The sequence below is a fragment of the Chlamydotis macqueenii genome, chromosome 28 (genome assembly GCF_036417535.1).
Source record: "Chlamydotis macqueenii isolate bChlMac1 chromosome 28, bChlMac1.mat, whole genome shotgun sequence".
NCBI lineage: Eukaryota > Metazoa > Chordata > Aves > Otidiformes > Otididae > Chlamydotis > Chlamydotis macqueenii.
The window spans coordinates 1,404,847-1,429,099 of NC_141583.1; the positions used below are offsets into that span (position 1 = coordinate 1,404,847).

Here is a 24,253-nt window from a genome sequence, read left to right on the forward strand (position 1 = left end):
CTCGTGCTTCGATGGCGAGGGGGGGGACGAGTCCTGGGCCAGGCCATCATGCAGCGGGGCTGCGCCTGGGGGGCCGCGGCGGCGGGGGGCTCGATGCGCGGCGAGGCGACGCGTGGCGGCGCGCTGTCCCCTCCTTCCTGCCCTACTGATGGCGAGGCGGGGACGGAAGCGCCGGCCGCAGGCTGGCGGCGACGCGTGAGGTGTGAAGTCGCCGAGGGGAGGGGTTGTGGGGTGTCGGCGTGGGAACCCGCGCTGCCCCGGCTTTGCGCTTTTTATTTTCTGCCGTGCCGGAGGGCAGCGAGGATGGGTGCGCGCCGTGTCGCCCTTTTCGGGGTCGCCTTGATGGCGGCGGCCGCCGGCTTCGCAGGTGGGTGACGGGCAAGAGCGGGGGTGGCTGCGAAGTGGCTGAGGGCGGGGGGGCTCGGGCGTGGGGGGACCCTGCTGCAGGTGGTTTTGGGGTCCCCACCGCCCTGTGCCTACAGCCTGGGGGTGCAGGACGCGGTGACGGGCTGCTGGGGCCTCCCTAAAATTCTCCTCTCCGCCCTTTTTTCCGATCGTCCGTTACCCCAAGCCCAGGCGCGCCCCGGCGGGTGAGCGGCGTCCTGGGGGGCTCCGTGCTCCTCTCCCCGCCTCTGCCCCCCAACAAGATGCTGAAGGAGATCGAGTGGAGCTTTTCCGCCGGCGGCACCGTTCGCGTGGCAGAGTTCGGCCCTGGCGGCTTCGAGCGCCCGGACCCTGGGGACCGGTTCAAGGACCGGCTGGAGATGTTCAACGGGACAGCGCTGAAGATCGGGGCGCTTGAGCGGGGGCGACAGCGGGGTCTACGGGGCGCGGATTAAACTGCGCCCGGCGCTGGTGGAGGACCAGTTCTTCAACCTCTCCGTCTACGGTGAGCGGCCGCGGAGGAGGGGGATGGAGATGGCAGGAATTCCGTCGTTTCGGCCCCTCTCCTGGCGTAGCCGGGATGTTTCCCGCCCTGGGAACGGATTTGCCCCGTTCCCCCCCCCCCCCCCAACCCGTGCAAAGCGATGATCTGCAGCCCCACGGAGCTGAGCTCGCTGCAAATTCTGTGGTTTTCCTGCCTGCGAGCACGTGGGGTCCCTGCCCCGGGGTCAGCGGCGCTCGGCATCGCCCGCGCGCCGGGGCCTCGCTGTCCGCCCCGCGCTGCGCGTAAGCGACTCCGAGCTCCCCGTGCCGCTTCCCGACCTCCTGGCTCCGGCGCTGCCAGGTTGGAGTTAATCGGCTCCAGCAGCCGGTTGCTGCACGGGCTGGTCCCCGCGGCCGTGGTGCTTGTAGGGCCGCGTCCCGGCCGCTCCCAACTTTCCGGTTGCTTCCGTGACAGGAGGGTGGGCGGGAGGATGCGCTTTTCCCCACATGTGTGATCCCCTTCCCTTGCAGAGCCGCTGCCGGACCCCGAAATCCAGAGCTGGCTGCTTTCGAAGAGCCCGGCGCGCTGCCACCTCGTGCTGTGGTGCTGCGTCCCCAGCGAGAGCGACGGCCGCGTCGCCTGGGTGAAACCCCGCGATGTCGGGGCGCATCCCCTCTGCAGCGGGGTGCTCCATGTCGGGGTGCAGCCCCGCTTCCCCGGCAGCACCCTCACCTGCAGGGCCTGGCGCGCTGGGGAGGAGAGGAACCGGTCCGTGGACCCGGCCAGGTTGTGCTGGAGCGGAGGTGAGGGCGGCGTGGAGGGGTCAGAGGGGAGGGTGAGGGGCTTGTGGGGGGGTCTCCTGGTATCTCCAGGCACCCACGAGCTCCCTCCTGCCCCGCGCGGGGCTGTTTCGGCAGCGTCCCCTCACCGCTGTCCTTTCCCCGTCGCAGGGGACAGCGTCAGGCCCGGCTGCTGGACCGCGGCGGCTGCGGCAGCGTTCCTGGCCTACGCCACCGTGCTGGAGTTTCCCAAAATCCCTCGGCAGCGCCGTCCCAGGTGAAGAGGGCAGCGGCGACGGCTCGGACCTCCCTGCCTGCCTTCGCCTTCTCTGCTTCGCTTCGACGCTGGCTGGCTCCACGCCGTCACGCGGGGGACGCCCGGCACAGCGCTGCTTCGCCTCGCCGGGGATATCCCAGCCCGCGAGACCCCTCGGCGCCGGCTCGCGGGGTGGGGAGGATTTGGCGGGAGGAATCCCCTGCTTTTGCACGAGAGCCGGCGTCGCCCCCGGCAAGGCGGCCTTTGTGCCATCCGGCCGCGTTAGCCTCCTCTTCCTTGGCTCTCAGAGGACCAGCAGGTTTTCCCCCCTCAGCTGGAAATTTCAACTCGGCGACTTTCACTTCCCCTCGCGCCCTCGAGAGAGAGACGTGGGAGGAACTGGCAGAGCGGCCAGCGCGGGCCAGCCCCTGCCTGGCTGCCCGCTCCCCTCGGGGAGACCCCGACGGGTGGTTTTGGAGCGTTCCCCGACCGTCAAACAGCCCCCGCCTCGGCCTCGGTTTCCCCAGGGCTCTGAGGATCCCGGTGGGAAGGTGCCCCGGGAGAAGGGCTGGAGCACACGCTCGCTTTTGCTCGGAAAGGGGGAGCGAAGGCCGTGCCCAGCGCCCTGTCCCGCACGGGGGCGGCCTTCCCCTCTTTTCCCCTTCGCCTTGCAGGAGGTTCTCAATAAAAAAAAATGAGCTTTCTGCACCGCTGCCGGAAAGTGCTTCCTTACAACCGCCGCAGCTCCGCGCTCCTAAATCGTGGCTGGGAGGGTTGGGGGGGGGGGGGGGGCGCTTTTCTGCAGCCCCCCCCGAGGGAGGGGGAGAGGTGGGTGAGGATGAGGAGGAGCCCGTGGGATGGTGTGGTGGGTCCTCGGCATGGCTGTGGCACCCTGCCAGGGCGTGTTCCCCCCGGTGCGTCCCCCTGGGCCGGGGGCGTCCCCTCCCGTGCTGTTTTCAACACCCAAGGGTGCTCGGGCACCCCCGGCCCCACCCCCTGGGGGTGCTCCCCGGACGCTGCGCAGCTCCCGCTGCCTCAATTTCCCCTGGGAAGCGCTTTTGATGTTGGGGACCCCCCCAATCCGAGCACCCCTCGGCTGTCACCGGGAGACCCGGTGTGAATCGGGGCGCCGAGCCGCGCTGACGGAGGGATGCCGTGAAGTCGGGGAGGGGGGGTTACCGGTAGCCCTCCCCGTTCTGACTTAGCACCTCCGGCGTCGCAGCTTCCCCCTGCCACCTAATTATTTCTGGCCGGCTAATTAAGGAGCCGGCGACGCGCGGCTCCATACGGGTTTGCGGCGAGAGGCGGCTTCGCTCCTCCCCGTCCGCGCCGCCGCTGCCTCTGCGCGCTGAGCCGAGCCGAGCCGAGCCGAGCCGAGCCGCACGAAGAGCCCGAGCGAGAGAGATGGAGGGGGAAGGGCCAGGAGCAGAGCCCGGCTGCCCTCGCTGCTCCTCACGCTGCTCGGCCTCGGCCCAGGTGAGTGCGGCGGGCGGCCACCGGCCCCTCATCCCCGCGGGACCCTCATCCCGCGGCGGCGTGGGCAGCGGGCGGGGGTGGCGACCCCCTCCTGCCCTCCTCCTCGCCCTCTGCGGGCTAATTGTAGCCCACCCCGACGCCGCCTCCGCCTCCCTCCGCGCTCCGGCCGTTTTTCGGACCGGGGGCTCCGCGGTCTCTTCGTGAGGGGTTTCGTAACGCAGGCGGCGGCTGAGCGGCCGCGCACCCCTCCCGGGCTCCATCCCCCTCCTGAGGGTCCCCGCACCCCCCGTGTGGCTTCTGCCCGTCCCGTGTGTCGTGCCCCCCCCCCGGAGCTCTTTAACCCCCCCGAGGCCGCGCCGGATCCGGCTGCCAAGCGGCTCCTTACGTAAAGCGGGAGCGAGGAATCCCCTTAATTCCCAGCGCGCTGATCCACGCGTTTAATAATTCCCGTAAAACCTCCGATTCCTACAGAAAGCGTCTAATAGTACAGGGAGATTAACGGAGCCGGGGGGGGGGGGGGGGATTTATCATTTATCTTCCTGGCGATTAATTAGCTCCGGGAGCCGGGCATCGGGCAGGAGGGCTGGCACCTTGTGCCGCGCCGGTGACGAAGATCCGACCCGGCTGGGTGGAAAACGGGCTGTTAACGGCTCTTCGGAGCTTTCTTTGATCAAAATTATTTGATATCGGAGCGTAGCGGGGCGGGGGGGGCCGGGGGGGGCGGTGATGAGACAGAGCAAAACTTGGGCTGGTGCTGAATGAACCCCGGGCTGAAATCAGCCCCCGCGTAGCTCTGGGGTTTGTTTTTTGGTTTTTTTTTTGGGGGGTGTGATGGAAACCCCAGTTGGGATAATCCGGTACCGAACGCATCGCGCTGCGTCCCGCGTCGAGGTTTTTATCCGCCCCCCCCCCCCCCCCCCCCCCGCCCCTCGCCGCGGTGTCGGGGCTGGGGGAGCCTGGGTTTCCCCGAATCCCGGGGTAAACAGGATGAGCCGGGAGGCTGCCGGGGAGGCGCGGCGCCGTTTGCGCTCGCCAGCTGCTTTTTTTTTCCCCCACCGTCATTTCCTCCAGCTGCTAGTACAATAGAGGCGGGGGCGGGGGGGGGGAGGGGGGCGCAGAAAACGCCGGGAGGGGTGCAGGGAAGGTGCCCGGGGTGGGCGCGCTGGGGATGGACGGACGGACGGTGGGCACCTCCGGCACCTGCCCAAGCGCTTACGGAGCCCCACAAGCCCCCCCCCCGCCCCCCCAGCTCCTTTCTCCCACTCAAGGTGGTGGCTGCCCCCTCCTATCCCCCTCAGACCCCGAGTCCGGCACCTCAGGACCCCCAGCTTCCCCCTCACCACCCTACCGCCCCCCCCCCCCCCCCCCGCTCCCACGCACGGGCTCAGCATCCTCCCTCCAGGTTCGGCCACAGCCACTCAGCGACGGTGCCCGGTGGGGGGGGAGCCCAAAAACTTCGCCGTCACCCCCGGGGAAGCGGCAGAAATTCGGTGGGGTTTAAGATTCGGCTGGAAGAACCGGGAATCGAGCCCGGGATAAGCGGGATGAGAGCAACAAGAGCTCCGGCGAGGCGGGGGATCCTTCTAAAGCGGAGCCAAGAGGAACGTGGGGCTGCTGGAGGGTTTTATACGGGGATGTCTGGGTTTAATCTGCTTTAATATCCAGGCACATCTGCTCCTGCCTCCTGCGGCGGGGGAGGCGGCGGAGGGGGTGCAGGAACCGTCACCCCGGTTCGTGGCGGGGACCCGCTCCAGCCCCGACCTGGCCCGTCCCGACGGCCGGGCGTCCGATCCCGGCGTGGACGAGGCTGGGGAGAAGGGGAGGCTGTTCTCCGGGTGGCAGAGGGACGTGGGGGGCCGCGGGGGCCGGGGCCGGCAGAGGAGACAGCTTGTGGGTAGGCAGGGGGGGAGCTGCCAGGAGCGCGGGAGGTGGTGCTGAGCAGCTCCTGGCGTGATTTTGCAGAGAGCTGTATGGTGCTGCCAAAAAAAAAAAAAAACCACAAAAAAAAAAAACCCAAAAAAAACCACCCCAACCCAAAAATCCCACGGTGGAGACTCGACGGTGGAGACTCGGATGGAGGGGCTGAAATCTGCTCCCCGGGTTGGGGGAGCCGCTCGGCATGGAGGCGGCAATTCCCTGCGTCTCGGAGGTGGCTCCATCCCTCCCGGGTGCAGCATCCCGAGGTGGCTCCATCCCTCCCGGGCGCAGCATTCCGAGTTGGCTCCATCCATCCCGCGCGCAGCATCCCGAGGTGGCTCCAATCCCTCCCGGGCGCAGCATCCCGAGGTGGCTCCATCCCTCCCGGGCGCAGCATCCCGAGGTGGCTCCATCCCTCCCGGGCGCAGCATCCCGAGGTGGCTCCAATCCCTCCCGGGCGCAGCATCCCGAGGTGGCTCCATCCCTGCTGGGTGCAGCATCCCCCCGCGCAGGGACCCCCTCAGCCGTCCCCACGCTCCCCCGTCGCCGTAACCCTTGTCGATCTCTCGCAGGCATCTTGGCCGCGGCGCGGGCTCGGGCGGACGGTGAGGTTTTGCAGACATTTGGGAACTCCTCCCAGACTCTCTTGGAGCGTTGCGCTGGTGAGAGCCCGGGCCCAGCCCCGGGGACGGCAGCGTTCAGATGGGGCACCCGCATCTGAACCCGTAGATGCTTCATTTTTTAATTTTTTTTTTTTGGCAACTAGTCTGTGAGCCCAGCATCCTTCCCTTCCCGCTGGAACAGGAGGCAGCTCCGTTGGGATACGGGGGTTTTTTTTGGGGGGGGACATCCCCGTCCCCAGCCTGGAGAGGGACCGGCCTGCGGAGAGGAGACCAAGCGGCTGCGTCAGGGCAGGGGGATGCTGCTTCTTCCCCCCAAAACGGGACCCGTCCCCGAGGGTCCTTCTATCCTCGTCTTCTCCCTGCTGTTCCCGTCCCGTCCCCGCTGTCCCCGTCTCGTCCCCACGCTCCCGCTGACTTTGTCCCTCGTTCGCAGAGCTCCTCTTCGGCCAAGCCCGGGCTCAGCCCCGGCGGGTGAACGGCATCCTGGGGGGCTCCGTGCTCCTCTCCCCGGCTCTGCCCCCCAACAAGACGGTGAAGGAGATCGAGTGGAGCTTTTCCACCGGCGCTGGTGCCACCATTCAAGTGGCAGAGTTCGGCCCCGGCGGCTTCGAGCGCCCGGACCCCAGGGACCGGTTCAAGGACCGGCTGGAGATGTTCAACCAGACGGCGCTGAAGATCGGGGCGCTTGAGCGGGGCGACAGCGGGGTCTACGGGGCGCGGATTAAACTGCACCCGGCGCTGGTGGAGGACCAGTTCTTCAACCTCTCCGTCTACGGTGAGCGGCTGCACGCTGGGGTGCGAAAATAAAAAGCCACAAGTGCGAGCATCCCACCCTTTACAGGTGGGGAAACCGAGGCATGGAGCAATGGTGGGGTTTAGCAGGGTTAGGTTCTACTCCAACCTTTGCACCCCCGGTGCCCCCAAGCCTTGCAATGGGCCAAATCCTCGGGGTGGCCGTGCTGGGGACAGGGGTGATGGTGGGGACGAGCAGGGCGGAGAAGCCCCCGCCGTCCCGGCCTGATCCGTCCTCCCCGTCGGGCGCAGAATCGGTGCCGAGCCCCCGGACCCGCAGCCAGCTCCTGGCCAGCACCTTGGAGTGGTGCAACCTGACGCTGCAGTGCCAGGGCGCTGGCAAAGGCGCCGTCAACGTCACCTGGAAGAGGGACAACCTCATCCGAGAGCTGGCCCCCGACCGCCACCAGCTCTCCCCAGACGGGACCACCCTCCGACTGGCCCTGCCGCCCGCCGCCGCCAACGTCACCTACGCCTGCACTGTCAGCAACCCCGCCGACCAAAAAGTCGTCCTCTTCGACCTGCAAGCCATCTGCCAAGGCGGAGGTGAGACCCTCGCCCCCGAGGATGCTCGGGGGTCCCACAGCAGCTCGGCCCAGGGTGGCCTCAGCCCTTTTTTTTTGGGGGGGGGGGGTGGTTGGCACCACTCAGTGGGTTTCCATGTCCTCTCAGGGGGACAGACGTCCTTCTCGAAGTCGGGGTACATCGTCCTGACCCTCATCCTGCTGGCAGTGAGCCTGGGGGGGGGCTTTTGGTGCTGGAGGATGAAAAGCGAGAAGGCAGCAGACCCAGGCAAGCGAAGCCCCCCCCACCCCGAGAGCCGCCACGGCTTTGGGGGGCTTGGGGAGTGGGGAGGGGGGTGTTTCCCAGCCCCTCCGTGATGGCCCGCTCCCCCGCAGCTGCCACCCCCACGGTGCCCGCCGAGGAGAGCCCCTCCGACCCCCAGTACACCGAGATCGTGCGCCGGAGCCCCCCGGAAGGTAATGACCAGGTGAGGTCCCCAGGGGGCTGGGGGCTGCTGTGCCTGGGGGTCCTGGCCAAACTGGGGGTCCTGGCCAAACTGGGGCTTCTAAGCAGTACCAGGGGTCCTGGCCACACTGGGATCCTGGTCATACTGGGGGTCCCAGTCACACTGGGGTCCCAGCATGTGGGGAATCTCAGCCCCAGTGGGGTCCCAGCCATACTGGAGGGTCCTGGCCACACTGGGATCCTGGTCACAGTGGGGGTCCCAGCCACACTGGGGTCCCAGCACGTGGGGAATCTCAGCCCCAGTGGGGTCCCGGGGGGTCCTGGCCACACTGGGATCCTGGTCATACTAGGTGTTCCAGCCACGCTGGGGTCCCAGCACGTGGGGAGTCTCAGCCCCAGCGGGGTCCGGCCACACTGAGGGTCCCAGCCCCAGTGGGGTCCCAGCCCCACAGGACACCGGTGGGCGTGGGATGGGCTCCATGCCGGGGCAGAGTGTACTGCGGGGCTCGCTGGGGAGAGGAGTGGGCCAGTGAGTCCCTCACGAGCCCCGCAAATTCTGCTGCAGGGCCTCAGTCACCCTGAACAGAGCCAGGAGCAGAGCCCGTCGCAGAAAGCGCCGGTCACCACCGTCTACGAGCAGATCCGCCGGGCCCCAGAGGACACGGCCGAGGAGGTGACATAGGCCCTCAGGTGTGGAACCAGCTGGCCCCAAAAGGGGAGCGGTGCCAGGGAGGGGGGGGTCTGCACCTGGGGACCCCCCAGAACCCACCGCCGCAGCCTGAGGGGCTCCTCTCTCCCGCAGGCACCCGCAGAGCCGGAGCATCGGGATTTCCGGAAGGGCTGTGAAGTGCGTTGTGTGCCAAACCCCAACCCTCCAGCCCCCCTTTCGGCTCCGGGGATGGCGGGCCACCATCTCGGGGCGAGAGCGGGATGGACGCTTCCCCCCTCCTTTTCCCTCCGGTTTCTCTCCAACCTCCTTGTCTGACGCCTTCCGACATCGTTTGGGGAGCGGGATCCCGGGCCGAGGGACGGCAGCGAAGCTGGGGGACCCTCCGTGGTCCCGGGATGCTCGGGGATGGGGGTGACCTCGGGGTTCACATCCCACGTGGCCACCACCACCACGCTCAGCTGGAGCTGGGGGCACTGGGGAGGGCAGGGGCGCATCCCAGTGCCGGCCGAGCCACCGGTGCTACGGGTCCAGGGTGAGACCCCCCCGGGGCAGACGGACCCCCGGCCCCTTCCCACCCCTCCTCAGCCCCCTCCCCAAAACCCAGCTCCCCCTGAGACCTTGCAGGGACCCTCTGTGGGGAGCTGCTCCGCCGGAGGGGACACGAGTGGCATCTCCGGGGTCACGGAGGGACGCAGAAGGGACCGTCGCCTGCACGGGTTTGCCAAGAAGCACCCCCGCTTCCCCCCCTCGCCCTCCCAAAAAGCCGTTGCCTGCGTAGCCCGAGCAGCGTGGCGGTGGAGGGGGTGTCTCACTGCCTGCGTGTCCAGCACCCACTGTCACGGGTCCCCAACGCCCCCCGCCGTTGTAAAAAGAGCAAAATAAATGTTGGTGAGATGACAGGGGAGTGCTGATGGCGGAGTGGGCACGCGGGGGCACACGCGTGTGCTTGCGTGCAAGCGCACGCGTGTTTCTCTCTGCGTGGCCCTAAAAGCGTCCCAGGGCTGTGGTTTGGGGCTGCACCCCGAGAACCCCCCAGCCCGGTCCCCGCCGTGCGGAGCCGGGGGGAGCCCCGAAGGGTGACAGCCCGCGTGGGGACGAAGCTGGGCTGTCCCCAGAGACCCCCTCGTCCTTCCCACGCCTCTGCGGCTGCTGGGGGGCTTCTGGGGGGCTCTGGTGCGGCGAAAGCTTCTCCAGCAAAGATTTTCCTGTTGGTGGGGAGAAATCGGCCAAGCCCCCAGCAGGAAACGCGGCTTCGGGTCAGGGGATGGGGCACGCTGGGTGCTGGAGGTGGGAGGATCCCAGGCGCTGGGGATGGGACATCCTGGATGCAGGGGACTGGAGCACCCTGGGTGCAGTGAGTGGGACACCCTGGGTGCAGGGGACGGGAGCATCCCAGGCGCTGGGGATGGGACACCCTGGATGCAGGGGACTGGAGCATCCTGGGTGCAGTGGGTGGGACATCCCGGGCGCTGGGAGCCCAACCAGGACATTTCCAAGCCAGCAGGGCCCCTCTCCCCTCAATTTAAAGCCAGGCAAACCCCCGGGGAGGAGCAGCTCCCCCCAGTTTGGCCCCGCAGCGGGGACAAGGACTCACCGTCGGGCCGGTGGCGATGTCACCCGGCCGCCCGCGGCTCCTGGCTGCTGACCCTGCTCCTCCTCGTCGCGGGTGGGCACGAGGGGGGGGCGCCGGCCGCGCTGGGAGTGGGGGGGACTGACGGTGGCTCTTCCAAAGCTTGGGACCCCCATTTGTCAGCGACCCCCATTTATTAGGAACCCCCATTTATTAAGGACCCCCACTCATTCTCAGTCTCCCTCTCTTAGCGGCCAGGGCGCCAGTGGGAGCGAGCAGGGGAAGCGCGGTTTTGGGTCCCGGTTGGAAAACGAACGCTGGCCTCGGGGGGTTTAGGGAAGAGGGGCGAGAACAGGATTTCCCCCCCCCGCGACCGAGCCGGGAACGCTGCGCTGGGGCATCAGGGTCAGGGTCCGCGACGGGGCTGGGAGGGGCCCCGGGCTGAGCCAGCTCCCCGCAGGAAAAGGGAAAGTTAATTTTGGCGAGTTCGGGAGGAAGGTGAGGAAGGGCGATGTCCCCTTCGCGTTCCCACGAGGAGGAAGAGTGAAGCCGAAGGGCGGCCGCAGCGTCGCCCCTACCTTGGGGGCACCCAAAAAAAAGGCTGGAGGGGTGCGACGAGCCTTTATCACCACCAAGCTGGGTGCCGCTGACCCGAGCCCAGCGCCCCGCCAGCAGCCGGTACCCAAACGCATCCCCCCCCTCCATCATCCCCCCCTCCGCATCCCGGATCGGGGGGGGTCCCGCCGCTGGGTTGCTGCGGTGGGGCGATGAACCCCCCCTCCACGAACGCTGCGCCGGGGAGCGCGGTTCCCCTCGCCCCGCAAACAGAAACGGCTGCGAGGTGGGGTGCAGGATGGGCCCTTCGGTGCGGGGCCGTGGCCGTCCCTCCGGCCGTCCCTCGGCATCTCGGAGCCGCGTCCCGCGGCATGGGCAGCTCTGCGGCTCCATCACCCCAGGGTCTGGGGGGGCTGCACCCCAAAAGCTCAGCATCCAGCTGCCCCACGGTCCCCTGTCCCCGCCGTGGGGACGTTTCCCAAAGTTTTCACCTCAAAACTCCCCGGTTTGAGCCCCGCTTGGGCGCAAGCGCGGTGGGGAGAGCATCCTCATCCTCTCCGCGGAGGCCACCCGTGCCCGGCGCGGGGTGACACGGGGGGGGTGACACCAGGACAACTCAGGGCGATGCCGGGAAAAGGCACGGCGAGCCCCCAGCGTCGCCCCCCGCCCAGCCCCACGCGTGACACCCGGGCGCTGGGGGACGCCGGCGGAGGAGGCGACGGGTGTGGGACGACGTGAATCATCTCAGGCGAGCGCCGCGCTCTCGTGACTACGGCACGGGCACCCACGGGTACCTCGAGTGGGGGCTGTGGGTAGGAATATGGGAGGGGGGGGTTCTGCTGGGGGTCTCCAACCTGTCCCCGTCCCGACTAAGCGGGTGAGCGGCGTCCTGGGGGGCTCCGTGCTCCTCTGCCCCCCAACAAGACGCTGAAGGAGACCGAGTGGAGCTTTTCCGCCGCCGCCGGTGCCATCGTTCGCGTGGCCCCGGTGGCTTCGAGCGCCCGGACCCCAGGGACCGGTTCAAGGACCGGCTGGAGATGTTCAACAGGACGGCGCTGAAGATCGGGGCGCTGGAGCGGGGTCTGCGGGGTCCGGATTAAACCGCACCCGGCGCTGGTGGGGGACCGATTCTTCAACCTCTCCGCCTGCGGTGGGCGGTGGGAGAGGAGGGGGACGGAGCCGGGATCTCAGCCCGCGGGAGAGGCCGTGGCACCGGAGCTGCCAGCGCCCGGGGAAGGGGAACAGAAACGGCGCTCGCTGCCGCGCGTCTGGCACGGGGGTTTTCCCGGGTTTGTAACGAACCGTGACCCGCCCCCCCCGCGCTTCCCCTTCCCGCACCCTCGCGCTGCCCTCCCTGGGCTGTCCCTCGGGTGTCCAGGGTGGATCTGAGCGTCCCGGGGTGTCCTCGGGTGTCCCCAGATGTCCCTCGGGTGTCCAGGGTGTCCCCGGGGTGTCTCACCCGTCCCGGGGTGTCCCCAGGTGTCCCTAGGATGTCCTGGGTGTCCCAGGGTGTCCCCAGATATCCCTGGGGTGTCCCTGGGGTGTCCAGGGTGTCTCTGAGCGTCCCAGGGTGTCCTTGGGGTGTCCCCGGCTGTCCCGGGGTGTCTCACCCGTCCCGGGGTGTCCCCAGGTGTCCCTAGGATGTCCTGGGTGTCCCAGGGTGTCCCCAGATGTCCCTGGGGTGTCCAGGGTGTCTCCAGGGTGTCTCTGAGCGTCCCAGGGTGTCCCAGGGGTGTCCCCGGCTGTCCCGGGGTGTCTCACCCGTCCTGGGGTGTCCCCGAGGTGTCCCGGGAGATACATGAGCATCCCTGCACAGCTGGATCCCCCACAGCTGGATCCCCATACACCAGGACCCTTCACAGCTGGATCCCTCACAGCTGGATCCCTATACACTAGGACTCCTGCACAGCTGGATTGTCCACAGCTGGATCCCCACATTGCAGGATCCCTGATCAGCTGGACCCCCCCCCGAGCATCCCTGCACAGCTGGATCCTTCACAGCTGGACCCCCCTCGAGCATCCCTGCACAGCTGGATCCTTCACAGCTGGACCCCCCCGAGCATCCCTGCACAGCTGGATCCCGCAGCTGGATCCCCGCACAGCTGGCTCCTTCACCCTCCCCGCGCCCTTCGCTTTCCACCCTGCTTTGTCCCCCGCCGCCACCCGTCGCAGCGGCGGGGCGGGGCGGGGCGGGGCGAAGAGGCGGGGGTCTGTTGCGTGCGCGCTCCCGCTCAGCCCGAGCCGGAAGCGGAAGCGCGTGGGAGCGTGCCCGGAAGTGTGTGGGCGGTGGCGGCGGTTCCGGTTCCGGCGGCCGTGCGGGGGAGGCAGCGGCGGCGGCGGCAGCGGCAGCAGCAGCAGCAGCGAGGCGAGCGGCGCGTACCCCGCATCGGCACCGCGGCCCGGGCGCGCTCCGCCGCCCCACCGCACCCGCTCCGCCCCGCCGGACCCGGCCCGGCCCGCGCCGCCCCCGCAGGTGGGTCCCGGTACCGGACGCGGCCGAACCACCGCTTCCCGGTCTCCGGTGCGGTAGCCCCCGTACCGCGTGGGCTCGATCGCGCCGGGGCCCGGGGGACCGGTTGCTGGCGGGGCCTCGGCGAGGAGGGGGCCGGTTAACGGGCGGGGGCGGCGGGGGGGCGGGGAGGGGGGAGGTGCGTCCGGTAACCCCGGGGCCCTCGGTAAGGGGGAGGCCGCGGCGGGCCCGGCTACCGAAGGCCGCGGCGGGGATGGTTTTGGGGGGGGCGGCGCTTATTTAAGGCCTTGCCGGGGGGCGTCGGGGGGGCATAAACGGCAGCCCCCGGTTACCGGGGGTCGTTCGGCGGGGGGGGGAACGGTGTGCGGTGACCCCTCCCGGTAACCGGACCCCTCGGTGTGTAGGAGGCGCGTGGGGGCGGTCCCCGAAGGCCGTAGGTGGAGCGGGGGGGGATCCTGTAAAGTGTGGGGGGGATTGGGGGGGGGGGTGCTGGCGGCGGCGGCCCGCGCCGTTCCCGGTTGGGGGGGGGGGGAGGACGGACGTGGAGGGGGGGGGTGGCGGTGCCGCGCCCGGGGCGGGGGAAGGGAGCGGCGGGCAGGCCGGGGCAGGCCGGCGGCTGGGAGCGGCAGCGGCGGGGGGGGTGTGGAGGGGTGGGGGGGGGGGGGTCTAACGGGAACCCGGCGGCCGCCACCGCGGCGCCTCACCTTCCCCCCCCCCGGCAGCCATTTCCACTTCAAAGCAGGAAAACACCGGGGCCGGGGGGGGGGGGGGGGCGGGGGGAACCCTCTGTCCGTTTATTTTTGGGGGTGGGGGGGACACAACACCGATTTTTGAGGCGCCGGCCGTGGATCGGAACCGAAGCGGCCGTGTCCCGGCGGGATGAGGAGCTGGGATTCCCCCCGCCCCCTCTTTTCCCTGTTTTCCCCCCTCGCTGGTACATCTGGGCCGGCTCAGCACTCTGTGTGTTTTGGCAGCCGAATCCGTCTCGGAACGGGAGACGAACTGCGCTTGGCTCCGCTCTGCTCCGTCTGCCGGCCCCGCTCGCCGGCTTTTAACGGCGGGGCGGGAGGGAAGTGGGGATTAAACACTTTTTTTTTTTTAATTATTATTTTTTTTGGCACGCGGGGATGATTACCGTCGGGCGGCATCTCCGGGGATGGGGGAGAGGAGGAGGGGGGCAGGGTTACGGCTCGAGGCGGCCTCTCCGGAGAAATTCCCGGTGCCGCCGGCGCGTTGATGTTGCTTGACGCCAATCTCCTTCTGTTTCGCAGTCGGCAGGAGAGAGAAAATGAAAGCGGGCTGCAGCATCGTGGATAAGCCCGAAGGAGGAGGAGGTAAGGGAGTCGGAAAGCTGAGTTGTTCAGCTCTTACGGATCCTTTTCCCGGGATAAAGGAGCTCAGGTGGGATTAATCCCACCTCTCCCAAAACCCCTCGTACGCGGGCGAAAGCCGCCGGCGAGTGAGGCTGCCGGCGAGTTTTTAGGAGCGCCGGGTTTAGTTGCGCCAAGAAATCTTCCCGGAGATGTTTTTCTTTGTGAGGATTCGGGATCTGGGAGGCGGATCCTCCGGCTCGTGCCTGGTTTTGCCTCCGTCGCGGGCGTGTGGGTGGCGTTGCAGCGTGATGCGACTCCTTCCGCGCTGCTGGAGCCGGGAATTGTGGCTGTGATGATTTGAGAGGAAAAAAAAAAGAAAAACAACAAAAATAACCCCAACAAACCTCTCACGTTAGCAGTTGCGCTGGGAAACTATTCCAAGCAACTTGGCAGCCGCTCCGAAACATCTGCCGGTGCGGTGGAAGCCGGAGCAGGCTGCCCTGCTCTGAAATGAGGGGTGGGAGTCGCCCCCCCTCGCCGGCAGTGCACCGAGCGCTCCGATCTGGGTTATTCACCGTATTCCAGCCGCCCGCAGTCCCAGTCGTGGCCACGTCCGGAGCTTTTGGGCTCCTTTCCGCTGCTTCTCACGCTTGTATCCCGCTCAGATTTCCTGGTTTTTAAATAGTTTGGGGATTCTCTGAGGAGAGGGGGCAGCTGTGAGCTCCCATCGCTGTCCGAATGACTTTTCCCTTTTATTTTTTTAATTTTTTTTTTTAATTTTTTTTTTTTGCGCCCCTTTCCAAGGTTACCATTTCCCAGAGTGGGCTTACAAAACCGAATCCAGCCCCGGCTCCCGCCAGATCCAGCTCTGGCATTTCATCCTGGAGCTGCTGCAGAAGGAGGAATTCCGCCACGTCATCGCCTGGCAGCAGGGCGAGTACGGGGAATTTGTCATCAAGGACCCCGACGAGGTGGCCCGGCTGTGGGGCAGGAGGAAATGCAAACCCCAGATGAACTACGACAAGCTCAGCCGGGCGCTCAGGTGAGGAGAAACCTCCGCGGAGGCCAGGGGCTGCTGACCAGCCCCCCCGATCCCGCCCTTCCCTGCGCCGTTTCCGTAACTTTTTGCAGATGTTGAATCCCAAACCCGCTTTTCTGGGAGCTCCGTGGTCAATTTTGAGTCCTGGGTGGCTCTGACCGCCGCTGGGCGCGATGGGAGAGGCGGGGGCTCTGCGCCGCGCCGCCGTCGCTTCGCAGCTCTGGTTCAGGCTGCCGCTGTCGGGATCCTTCCTTTTTTGGGAGCTTTTCTCTCTTTTTTTCTCGGCTCCTGTCGCCGTCGCCGCCTCGTGTGGTGGAGGCGTGGGAGGAAAGCCGGGGGTACCGGCGCGCAGAGAGCAGCTCCCCTCTCTACCGGAGCTTCCGCTGCCTCTTTACCGCTAAAATCCACACCAGGCTGAGGTTTGGCATCCCCCCCATGGCGACAGCCTGGGCTGGGCGCTTCCCGAGCCCCAGTGGCACCAGTTTGGGCACCCTCTGGTCACCAGTGTCCCTTTGTGTGAGCCAGGGCCTGAGCATTCCTCGCTTTGCCCTTCACAACTGCAAAACCTCCAGCACAACTCCGCCATTTTTTTTTTATTTACACCCTTCCACGGGCTGCGTGGCCTTTTTTTTTTTTTTTTTTTTTAAATTTTTCCGGTTATCCTTGGGTATTTTGCAGCCAGGCAGTGGAAAACTGTGAGGCGTTTCGACATTTCGAGCCCACAGGAGCGGCCGGGTTCCTGACGGGTTCTGGCATTATCAGTCTGTAACGTGGACTTCGCCGCCTTACACCCTCTGATACCTCCTGGGTGGAGCTGCCAAAGGCAAACAAGGCAGCAAACACCGGAGTCTCCTACTGGAACAGGAAGAAAATGATAAATGGAACGGCACCGGGGCTGGGATTGGCGCGGGGGGGGTTAGAAAATAGCCTCCGCCTCCCAGCGCAGATCCCGTCCCGGCATCGTGAAGGCGGCGGGGCCAGGGCGGCGTGGGGATCTGCTCGGGGGACCTGCGGCTGCTTCCCGCCGCCGCGAGCCGGCCAGGTTTTGTTCGGCGTGCGCCGCGGCGACAGGACGCTGTGCGTTCGCTCGGCGCGGTGGTGATGAGCCCGTGACGCCCTTGTTTGTACAAACTGGTGTAAGCCGGGGGGAGGAGGAGGCCGCCGAGGGGGGGGTTACGCCCGCCGGCTCCGTGGCAGAGTCCTCCTGCCTTCGCTCGGTGCCGTGAGGGTGAGGAGCGGAGGCTCCCGGTGCCCGCCCCGCCGCTCCCTCTGGAAGTAGGGAAGTGTTTTTCATCCAGAGGTGGGAATTGGTGAGCAGAAGGGAAACATCTTGCCCGCGGGTGTAAGAGCAGCGAAACCAGCTCTCCCGATCGCCGGCGTGATGCCCTCTGCGCTGTTCCCGTACCCTGGGCCATGAAGATCGCAAAAATAAAACCGAATCGGAGGCTTTTTGGGGCGTTTTGCTCCCTTTTGCTCAGCTCCGTCGCTGCGCTGAGGTTCGTTCTGCCCCGGCCCGGGGACGCGTTCCGCCCTTTCGGGTTCTGTGCCCAGCTTCCCCTGAATTTCCCCCCCCCCGCACGCCCCCCCGTTGTGGGTCTGTAACGCTCCCCGGGCGGCCACGACCCTGCGCATGCAAATAGGGAGGGGGGTGCCTCTGCGAGCCCCCCCGCAGCCCGTGGCACTGGTCCCAGTTTGGACACGGGGGAGAGCAGCGCATGCAGGCTTGGCCTGTTGCTCAGCTTTCGCTTCCCTTCAGGATCTCGCCTTTTCCCACGTGTTCTCGGGAGCGTGAGGACCTGTGAAACACTTTGGAACCTCCTGCGGAAGAAGGCGGTGTAAAAGGAGCGGGCGTCCTTTGGAAAATTCCCGCTAGATTAATATTTTTTTGGTGCTAATAACATCAAATTTGCTGGGCAGCTTCATGGGTTTTTTTTTCTTTTTTGTAGGTCTGCCGGCGGCGGAGGTGGATGGCGCTGGAAGAAACGAGCCCTTTACACCTCTGACGGGTCTCTTTTCACTTCCCTTGGCAGATATTATTACAACAAGAGGATTCTCCACAAGACCAAAGGCAAAAGGTTCACCTACAAGTTCAACTTCAACAAGCTGGTGATGCCCAACTACCCGTTCATTAACATCCGCCCGAATGGTGAGTGCCGCTCCCCGGGGCGCGCGGAGCCGGGGCCGACCCCGTGGCTCGCTGTCGGTCACCTCCCGCGCTTGAAAAGCTGCGGCGGGGCGCTGATAAAGCCTTCTCCGCAGCGCTTCCCCGCTTCCCTGCTGCCGTCGGCTTCGTCGCAGCCATGTCTGCGGTTTTCGGGGGCAACCGGCGGTGTTTTGGGTTTCCCGGTTCGGGGCGGCGTGGGTTTGCTTCGCCGCGCTCTCGGGGCGGGACGGGGTGGGGGGACGCGGCTGGCCTTGGGCTCGGAGGGTTGCGGCGCCGCGGCGGGGGCCTCGCCTCGCTCACGCGCTCGTGACGTAACTTTATGGTGCCGTGTAAACGCGGCCCGGCTCGACGAGGGGCTCGGAGGGGCACGGCGAGGCACGCAGACGGGCGCTGTCGGAAAGCTTAACGGCAGTTTGCTCTCCTCCCTGCCTCTGCCTGGGCCTCGCTTGCTCCGGCTCCGCTCCTTTTATATCCAGAGGAGCTTTTCCGAACTTCTCCCCACAGTTCGGAGGGACGTAACGGCGAGCGTGGAGCGGTAGCTCCTCCGAACGTGTCTGAAATCCCGGGCGTTTCTCGATTCTCCCTGCGGTGCGGCGGCACGCTGACGTTGGGGATAACGAAACGGTTTGGGAACGGGAGCGTAATTGTTTTACGCTCATCCTAAAAGGCCTTGGAGCCTCTGGCCAGGAGCAGGAGCTCGCTCCGGGTTCGTCCCGGGCTCGGCGGCGCTGCTGCGGTTTCTCTGGAAGAGGCGCCTTTGTTCCCAGGGTGGTTTTTGGCGGAGTTAAATCCCCCCGTAGCTAGATTTCTACAGCTGGGGCGATTCCCTCCACAACGGCACAGCAACCAGGGAACTTAGTGGTCATTGAGTCCATTAAAAAAAAAAAAAACAAACCAAAAAACCCCTTCTGGAAGTCGTTACGGCGAGGCCCGGGCCCGCAAACCCTCCACAGCAACGCAGAGCGCAGAGCCGCCTGAGCCGGCTGTTCTCCTTGGCTCTCGCCTCCCGAGGAGCGCCCCGGGGGAAGTCGTGGGGGTTTGTCGGGCAGGGAGGGAAGGCAGGGGATTGACCGTCGCCTCTGAAACCCCAGCGGCTGAGAAAAAAAACAGGTTCTGCGCGGGCAAGAGCGTTTCGCGGAGGCGCTGCTGTAGCCCCTGCCTGCGTACGGGCTCCCCGCGGCCCCCGGGAGGGACAAAGGTGACTCAGAGGCATTGTCTCCTGAGCAAACAGCCGGCCCAGAACGGGGCTGGGACAGCAGAAACGTTGGGGGGGGGAGAAAAAAGCCTTCTGCCTCACCTGTGCGGGACACGCCGCCTTCACGGCGGCGGGGAGGAGGAGCCGCGTTCTCCGGGAGCCCGTCGCCAAAGCGCGGGGGCGTAAGATGCGGTGTGAAGCGCTGCGGATCTATAATTACTTGCAGCGACGAGTCCGGGCAGTTCCAGCTCGATATTGCTCACTGCTGTTCCTTTTCCCTGTTTGCAGCCGCTCCCTCCAATCTCTGGGGGCATGAATTTATAAAAAGAAGTTTGGAGAACTGGAATGCACTTGTCTAATTACAACCTGGTTTCTTTCCTGCTGCCTGCGATGGGGGTTGGGACAGCAAACCTGTTTGGGGCACCGGAATCGGGTTTCTTCTCTCGACAACGCTGCCCCGCGTGGTTTTTGGAGGGGAGGGGGAAATCGCCGGAGGTGAGAAAGCGGGCGGCAGAATTTGCCTGGATACGGCTCCGCTGCGGCACGAGCGCGCCGGAGCCGGGCGGCTCCGTAGGCGCGGCGGCGGCAGAGGAGCCGGCGTTACTGGCAGAGGCGCCGGAGAGAAGGCGTTTTCCCAGGAAAAAAAAAAAAAATCACAAACTGGTGACTTTCGCTCAGCCCCGAGAGCTTGAGGTTTGCCGGCTTCGCCGCGCTCCTGACGCGCCGTTTGCTGTTGAAAGCCGCGCCGGGAGGGCAGGGGAGGCCGTCTGAAAGTGGAAGTTACTTCGGGCGCCGCTGCCAGAGGTTCAGGAAACCTCCGCCGGGGCGGAGAGAGGAGGGGATTCGGCCCCGGCAGCGGGGAGAGGAGCGCGGAGCTCCGCAGGGGAAGGGAGCAGACGGGGAAGGCGCCTCCCAGCTAATCGTCTGCTGCGCCGTCGGCAGCGCGTGGTATTTTTGTGTTACCCTTCCAAACGCCCGCGGCTGCAGCCCGAAAAGCCGCTCGTTGCCTGTGATTTAACTCGGCAGCTGCACTTTTAACTCTCTCCCATGCTGTTTTTTTGTTTTGTTTTTATTTTTTTTCTTCTTGCTTGTTTTCCCCCCTCCTTGCCCCAGGTGTTGTGCCGCAGAGCGCTCCTCCTGTCCCCACCGCTTCGTCTCGCTTCCATTTCCCACCGCTGGACGGCCACTCTCCCACCGAAGATGCCCAGCCCGCTCGATTCTCCGCTGGCTCCCTGGTCCCATCCAACCCAGAAGCCTTGGGCGACGGCGGCGAGAGGAAGCCGGACGCGCCGGAGCTGGAGGACGGCTCCTCCGATTGGCGCCGCGGCGTGGATCTCATGGCCTCGCGCAACGCCGTGGGCGCCGGTAGCGTCAACCACCAGAAGCGCAAGCCCGATATCATGCTCCCGCTCTTCACCAGGCCCGGGATGTACCCGGATCCTCACAGCCCCTTCGCCGTCTCCCCCATTCCAGGCCGCGGCGGGGTCCTGAACGTCCCCATCTCTCCTGCGTTGTCCCTGACTCCCACCCTTTTTTCCTACAGCCCTTCTCCGGGCCTCAGCCCCTTCACAGGTAGCAGCTGCTTCTCTTTCAACCCCGAGGAAATGAAACACTACCTGCATTCGCAAGCCTGCTCCGTCTTCAACTACCACCTGAGCCCGCGGACTTTCCCCCGCTACCCACTCATGGTGCCGCCGCTCCAGTGCCAGGTGCCCCTCGAGGAGCAGCCCCAGTTCCCCATCAAGCTTCAGCCTCCCCCCGTGGGCCGTAAAAACCGGGAGAGACTGGAAAGCGCCGAGGAAGCGGCGACCCCCCAGCTGGCCGCTCCTCCTCCCAGGGTCAAGGTGGAGCCAGCGATGGAGAAGGAGGCCGAGCCCGAAGAGCCGCCGGCGAAGGGCAAAGAGAAAAGTGAGAGGGAGGAAGGCTCCGTCGCGGCGGCCGGCCCGGAAGAGGAGAAAGGGCCTGTGTTTGCCAGACCGGCTGCGCCCTCGTGGCACCCAGCGCCGCTGGCGCCCGGCCAGGCCGCTTTCCCGGCTGAAGAATCCCAGGAGCAAGGGGAGAAACCATCCCGGGAGCCTACTGGAGAAGCGGGAGCGCAGGAGAAGAGAGAGGATGCCCTGATGCCTCCCAAGCTGCGTCTCAAGCGCCGCTGGAACGGTGACCGGCAAGCGGACGTCCCTGAGGAACGTCACAACGGCCGCATCCACTGGAACGGGGCGCTGGGCGACCCGCACCTCGCCGCGGGTCCCAAGGCCGTGGCGGCCGCCGCTTCCGACGCCTAAGCCGGGGTCCGTCCGCGCCGAAAACGTCCCAGTGTATTTCTGTAGCGAGGTTGCAGAGCGTGGGGGGCGGGCGGGGGGCTGGGGCTAGCCTGGTTTGGGAATTCTAGGAACTCTAGGGGGTTTTGTGTTCTTTGTTTTCGTTGTCGAAATTGCAGGTGAGACGCGGTTGTCTCGTTCCCAGCGGGAGAGGCGAGGGAAGCCGCCCGCGAGCTTTCCCGCCTTGCACGATCTCCACTGGGATGGAGGAACTCCGGACACGGTCTGTTTTCTATAACGCTCGAGCATTTCTAGCAGGAATCTCCCAATTCATCTAATTCCCTTTTTTTTTTTTTTTTGATATATTTACGGAGCCCGGAAATCGCGGGAGAGGATTCCCCACCCGTTCGCGACGCGCCGTGCGTCGGGGCCGCGTTTCGCGGGCCGGGGGCGAGGGAATTTTGACTGCGGAGCGGGGGAAAAAGCCGCAGGAAAGACACAAGTGGGAAAATAGCCGGCGAGGCGGGACGCCGCCGCAGAGGGAGCCGCTTTCCCGCGGAGCGGATCCCGGCGGCGCTTCAGGACATTCTGAAATATTGCAGAAGCCATGAGTGAAATTTAAAAAAAAAAAAAAAAAAAAAATCTTTCAGGGAAGGGAGCGGGGTGGGAAAAGAAAACCTGATGCCTTTAAGATACGCATTAAAATGTATTTTTTTTTTTTTTTTCCTTACTGGTATGGGTGGAGTTGGGAGCGATCGGAAGATGACCGCCGCGATGGTTGTGGTGAGTTCGGAGCGGAGGAATGTCAGGAGCGGGCGCTCCGTCTCATCTCCTCCGGCCGCTTCCCCTATCACCTTGACTCATGCCTTAACTACGCCTCGGCTTTATCCGAGCGGGCTCCACGCCACGGCCGCCTGCGGTTGGATTTGGCGGAGCGTTGGGATTTCGCCTGCTGGCGGAGGAGCGAGGGAGAGCGCGGCGGCGGCGGCGCGGCCGGGCAGTGTAAATCTCGCCGTGGTGGTGGTGATTTTTGGTTTTTTGGTTTATTTTTTTTGCTGTAAATCTGCTGTTTCCCTCCGCGGCTGCGTTTCTCGTTAGGCTGATGAGCTTAGGCTGCGGCTTCCGTCCGGGAACACGCTCGTCTCCCGCTGCGGCGGGCCGAATCCCTACGGATTCCTTGAGAGGAGCTTGGAAACAGCCCCTTCTCCGCGGGGATCGAGCCGTGGCCCGTTATTCTGGGCGAGAGGCGTGCGCAGGCGGATCTCTCCGCTCCGGGATTCCGTAATTCTCCGAGGAGGGAATGTGCGTGAGCGCGGGATTGTTTGCGATGAGGCAGGTAGAGGCGGGGTGCTGCTCAGGCCCTGCCGCCCTGTGGGCCCCCGGCGCCGGGATTTACCGAGCGCGGAGGAAAGGGGGGCGAAGGAGCCCCTTGATCCGGATCCACCCCCCCCTACCCCGGAGCCAGGAAGAGCGGGGGGGATGAGCGAGCGAACTCAGGAATTAGAAACACGAGGCCTTTCCCTCCCCGCGCCCAAGTGCCGCAGCCCGCGGGGCCGTTTTGAGGCAAAAAAACCACGAAAAAATGGAACCGTTTGGCTTTAAAAGTTTGTAATCGGTTTTTTTTTCTGAGGGGGGGTGGTGAGAGAGGGGGGGGGGGTGTTGTCTTCAGAGCCATTGCACTGCAAAGCCGGGAGCTCCGCGTTCAGGGATTCAGGACTCAGGTTTTCAGGACAACGGATCGGCCGCCGGCGACGGCACCCGTGGGCAACGGCACCCGGGGCGGGGAGGGTCACCGCGGCGCGAGGCGAGGCGGGGGGGGACGCTCCTCCCGACCGGACTTCCCATTGCCTAGCAGCGACCTCGGCGGAGGTTAAAGAAGAAAACGGAAAAAAAAAAGAAAAAAAAAAAAAGAAAAAAAAAAAAGAATATATATATTCCGATGTGCCAAAATATTTAAACTGGGAAAGTTGAACTGGTTTGGAATCGCCACGTCCACCTGTATTAATCGCGAGCATGTTCATGTTTAAACCATTTTTGCTTTGTTTAGTCGTAGAAAACCTGTAGGCAAGAGACTTTGAACCGGACAACCAGCACCAAGGCAAGATTTTAAGTGGGGGGGGAAATTAATTAAAAAATAAAGCTGTCGAGGCGCGGCGGGGCGGATTAACGCTGCGGAGCCGGAACGAGTCCAGGGGAGGATGAAGAGGAGGAGGAGGAAGAGCCCCTCTCCAGAAGCATTAACCTCGGCGGCGGCGCCGGCGGGAGCTTCCACCCCGTGCTCGGTTGTCCCGTGTTTTTTATTTATTCCATAATTATGATTTTTTTGTTGTTGTTGTTGTTGTTTTTAAAGTAACTTGGGGGTTGTTTTATTTTTTTTTTCCTCTCTTTTTTTTTTTTTTTTTTTTCTGTCTTATGGATCCTGGTGGGTTTAAAAAAAAAAAATAATGAATTTCTTTTGGTTTGAAATAATCGTAATCAGATTGTTTAAAAAAAAAATTGATTTTTAGAGTGCTTTTAAATATTTACCGATAGCAAGTTGGAGGGTTTTTTTTTGGTTGGGTTTTTTTTGGGTTTTTTTTCCCTAAAAAATCCCTTTTCCCGAGGCGTGTTCACTAGGATTGGTTCAGCAGGGAACGGGTGCGGACGCACACGCGGCCGGCGGTGACGCGGGACGGGGGGGACGTGTGCGTCTGTGTACATAACGGTGTAAAGTAGGCTTTACATTCTCCGTCGTGCAGTGCCTTTTCGACGTTCCACTTTCTAGAAAGTCTTCGAAAAAGAATAAAAAAAAAAAAATAAAAAACCACAAAGTTTGCATATATATATTATATATATATGATGTAATGTTATAGAAATATATGTATAATATACATATTTTTTTCCAGGGGTATCTGATAGCTCTGTATTTTGTTATGGAAGTTCAAACAAACAAACAAACAAAAAAAAGTATTTTACCTCAAATTAAAAAGTTAAATAAACCTTTTAATTAAGCGCTGCTGCTGCTGGCTGGGTTCTTGGGGGGTTCGCGGTGCCCCCCACCCCGCCCTGGGGGGGGTTTTGGGGGGGGTTTGTCCGTCCCCAGGGTGATCCCGGTTCCCGTCATCCCGACTGCGCGGATGGGTGCAGGGTTAGGGGGGACGCGGGGCGCTCCTGAAGTCGAGATTAAGCTAAATTTGGGTAAACCCGGCTTAAATCCACACCGTTTTCTTAGGATTCTCCGGCGGGAAGAAGCTGGGATGGAGGGGCCGGGGACGCCGTGCCGGCCGGGAACGCTGCTCCGGCTGGGAACGCTGCTCAGGGCTTTGGTTTGGGTTTTTTTTATAATTTCTTTTTATTCCA

At 64.6% G+C, this 24,253-nt stretch overlaps 2 protein-coding genes across 2 annotated transcripts; both read left to right on the forward strand.

Annotated features, from left to right (window-relative positions):
- The first annotated feature begins 1,028 nt into the window (after positions 1 to 1,028).
- Positions 1,029 to 9,247, forward strand: LOC147597241 (uncharacterized). Its single transcript, XM_086768110.1, has 10 exons — positions 1,029 to 1,228; positions 1,399 to 1,671; positions 1,819 to 2,624; positions 3,257 to 3,379; positions 6,353 to 6,694; positions 6,964 to 7,257; positions 7,384 to 7,503; positions 7,611 to 7,702; positions 8,246 to 8,370; positions 8,483 to 9,247. Exons 1-9 carry the CDS (start codon positions 1,029 to 1,031, stop codon positions 8,360 to 8,362), a joined length of 2,367 nt encoding a protein of 788 aa, XP_086624236.1. The 3' UTR covers positions 8,363 to 8,370; positions 8,483 to 9,247.
- A 3,532-nt stretch (positions 9,248 to 12,779) lies between these two features.
- On the forward strand, positions 12,780 to 23,905 carry ETV3 (ETS variant transcription factor 3). Its single transcript, XM_086768314.1, has 5 exons — positions 12,780 to 12,948; positions 14,217 to 14,279; positions 15,063 to 15,300; positions 17,328 to 17,443; positions 19,770 to 23,905. Exons 2-5 carry the CDS (start codon positions 14,234 to 14,236, stop codon positions 20,936 to 20,938), a joined length of 1,569 nt encoding a protein of 522 aa, XP_086624440.1. The 5' UTR covers positions 12,780 to 12,948; positions 14,217 to 14,233; the 3' UTR covers positions 20,939 to 23,905.
- Positions 23,906 to 24,253: the final 348 nt, after the last annotated feature.

Bases quoted from the DNA above. Each gene is read 5' to 3' on its own strand.
- LOC147597241 (XM_086768110.1), top strand. From the start codon at position 1,029: ATGATCTGCAGCCCCACGGAGCTGAGCTCGCTGCAAATTCTGTGGTTT. The intron at 1,672-1,818 runs GTGAGGGCGGCG...TCCCCGTCGCAG, and splicing joins CAGGTTGTGCTGGAGCGGAG to GGGACAGCGTCAGGCCCGGC. The intron at 2,625-3,256 runs GTGCTTCCTTAC...CTGCGCGCTGAG, and splicing joins TTCTGCACCGCTGCCGGAAA to CCGAGCCGAGCCGAGCCGAG.
- ETV3 (XM_086768314.1), top strand. From the start codon at position 14,234: ATGAAAGCGGGCTGCAGCATCGTGGATAAGCCCGAAGGAGGAGGAG. The intron at 14,280-15,062 runs GTAAGGGAGTCG...CCCCTTTCCAAG, and splicing joins TAAGCCCGAAGGAGGAGGAG to GTTACCATTTCCCAGAGTGG. The intron at 15,301-17,327 runs GTGAGGAGAAAC...TTCCCTTGGCAG, and splicing joins AAGCTCAGCCGGGCGCTCAG to ATATTATTACAACAAGAGGA.